Source organism: Saprolegnia parasitica (assembly GCF_000151545.1).
Source record: "Saprolegnia parasitica CBS 223.65 unplaced genomic scaffold supercont2.978, whole genome shotgun sequence".
Classification (NCBI taxonomy): Eukaryota; Oomycota; class Saprolegniomycetes; order Saprolegniales; family Saprolegniaceae; genus Saprolegnia; species Saprolegnia parasitica.
In genome coordinates, this window is record NW_012157372.1 from 1 (window position 1) to 2,455 (window position 2,455).

At 53.5% G+C, this 2,455-nt stretch overlaps 2 protein-coding genes across 2 annotated transcripts; both read right to left on the bottom strand.

Annotated features, from left to right (window-relative positions):
- Window positions 1-104: 104 nt before the first annotated feature.
- SPRG_18106 (hypothetical protein) lies at window positions 105-539 on the bottom strand (the record flags this gene model as incomplete). Its single annotated transcript, XM_012357537.1, has 3 exons — window positions 105-180; window positions 228-358; window positions 401-539. Coding segments are annotated over 3 exons (346 nt in total), but the record flags the coding sequence as incomplete, so codon positions are not given.
- A 540-nt stretch (window positions 540-1,079) lies between these two features.
- SPRG_18107 (hypothetical protein) lies at window positions 1,080-2,166 on the bottom strand (the record flags this gene model as incomplete). The annotated part of the gene is made up of 4 exons (XM_012357538.1): window positions 1,080-1,409; window positions 1,459-1,806; window positions 1,865-1,974; window positions 2,028-2,166. 4 exons carry the CDS (start codon window positions 2,164-2,166, stop codon window positions 1,080-1,082), a joined length of 927 nt encoding a protein of 308 aa, XP_012212928.1.
- Between the last annotated feature and the right edge of the window lie 289 nt (window positions 2,167-2,455).

Sequence of the window (2,455 nt, forward strand, 5' to 3'; positions counted from 1 at the left end):
GGTCGCGTGTGAAGGTGCCATCGATGCCCAGCGCACCCTTGATCGAGTATTCGATCTTGGCCTTGACGGCGCTCTCCCCTCGTTGTCGTAGCATCCCGGCAGACCCATGGGCAGTTGGTACTGGAACGGGTAGACGTACTGGCCTGGTGAAATGTGGTGTTCGACGTTGAACAACACGAGCTACAAGTGGCACATCAGATTTCTAGTTTTTCTACTCCATGACGCACCTTTTGATTGAAAATTTTGTGGCGTTCGCTCAATTTCAGTTCGACAGCCTTTTCATGGCCGTGGTCGTCAGTCCTGCTCTCGTGCTCGGTCCACGACACCTTTTCCTTGCCTTTGACAATGACGATAATCTCTACAGGACGAAGTCAGCGCGATGCGAGCGTGCCCTCAGTACCGTTGCAGTCGATGGGCTCGAGCACGTCGACTTGGAGAGAGCCCGTGATGAGTTCGCCCGAAATGTAATGCGGCTTGTCGACGCTTACGCGGATCGTGCCTTTGCCATGGAGGCCAAAGAGCTGCCCGAGAAAGCCCATGAACTCAATTTTAAAGTGTCTGTTTTTTCTGTTTGAAAAGCAAAATGTTCTTTGAGGACGTTGCAACCTGTCACGATTCGGGTGCCAACGATCGTTCGATGTTCCGTTCCTGGCACTGTTCTGATCGAGAGATTCGCCTCATATCGTAATATATGTACAGTGTACGTGTGAACGCCGGTGCGAAAGCGTTCTCGTGCGGGTAGACTTTTGAAGCACACACGGTCCGAAGACACATAGGGTTCATTCAAGTGCCAAGATTCGAGCGATACGATGCGGAAGGACGGCTAGCCCAAAAGCCAACAACAATGGTAGCGCTTGGCGGCCATGGATTTTCTCTCCCAAAATCGCAGACAAGTTGTCTGTAGTAAAGATCACGCCCTCCGCGCCACATGTTGCCCTCGCAATGCGATGTGGTTGACGAGCCTTGCAACAAGTACCGTGGAGTACAATAATAGAGTGCCACGTCATCACATTAACAAGAAAACAATTCGAGTCGTTCGTTTTTGTGGCTTGGCCACGCGGCCTGACAACGTGTTTGCGCTAACGGGCGAGCGGGCCGGCGACGAGGGTCAGTGGGATCCTTAGATGGGCATCGGGGCACCACGGAATGGAGCACTTGAGTTCAATAAAGTACCGGCACGAGAGGTGGTCGCCTTCCGTTGTCGGCCACAACGAACTACTCGCGAGTCGGATCGTCTGTACAAACGACGCTTGGTCACTGGCGTTAACGCCCGACATCTTTGTGCTGGAGAAGACTTCGCAATCCACGTGCTCCCGACCGCATGCGCGAAGTGTCACCGAGCGCACGAGCTTGCAAGACACGTACTTGATGGGCGTTGACGCCGATGTGTTGGTCACGCTCGTTTCGATCTATGCGATGGAGTTGGCGACAACCATGCAGAAGTATATATGCACGTACCATGACCGAGTCGCCAAGAAACGACGCATTGTTGTGGACGACGACGCGGATATGGCAGGTGCCCTTGTGGAAGAGCCCCAGCGTGCGCACGGTCTTGGTCGTCTCAGCCATCGCGGGACCAATGGGTCCGCCAAACGGACGGTAGATGCGGACTGCGTACGTATGTTTGAGATCCCGCGCAAAGGCGCCAGCCGTCGAGACGATGCCTTGCAGCGAGTACGCGATGGTTGCCGTGGCGCCATGGCTGCCATTGTCGTAGGACCCCGGAAGATTGGACGGCAGCGGGTACTGGAACGGAAACGTGTACTGCCCTGGCGAAAGCTCGTGCGTCGAATTGTCCAAAATGAGCTAGTTAGCGAGAGGTTCTGCCTCAGTGATCGTCATTGAAATACTGGGGGCGACGTACCCGGCGCTGAAAGAACTTGTTGTACTCATTGTAGTAGTGCCGATGATCCGTGTCCTGCTGGAGATTTCGCCACTCGACGTTTTCTTCGCCAACGAGAAGAATGGCAATTTCTGCACATTTGTTAATGTCAACTAGACCAGTTGTGAAAATGAGGTTACTGTACCTGTGCACTGCAACGGTTCTGCAAGCACCACACAAAGGGCGCCGACAATGACGTCGCCTGCCATGTAGTATGGGTTCTCGACGGCAAGCGTGAGCGACCCTTTGCTCGTCGAGCCGAAAAACTGTCCGATGACACCCATCGTAGGCAAGGACTGTTGCGTTTGGAGGAAATGAAGGAATGGCGTTGGTTCAGACAGCGTACGTACATAGCGGTGCCCACCAGCATCCATATCTTATTTCTGAATCCAGCATTGTCTTTGCTATAGAAAGTCCTCGATTCGGTGCGACGTGGACATGGCGCACGACGTCGTCCATGTCAAAAATAACATCCGGTTGATCAAATCCAGTCTGGACCTTAAATCCACTCAAGAAAGCCACAATTCCAGAGTGCTCAAGTGCTGCGTCGCACGCATGCGATAGAGCCTCTGC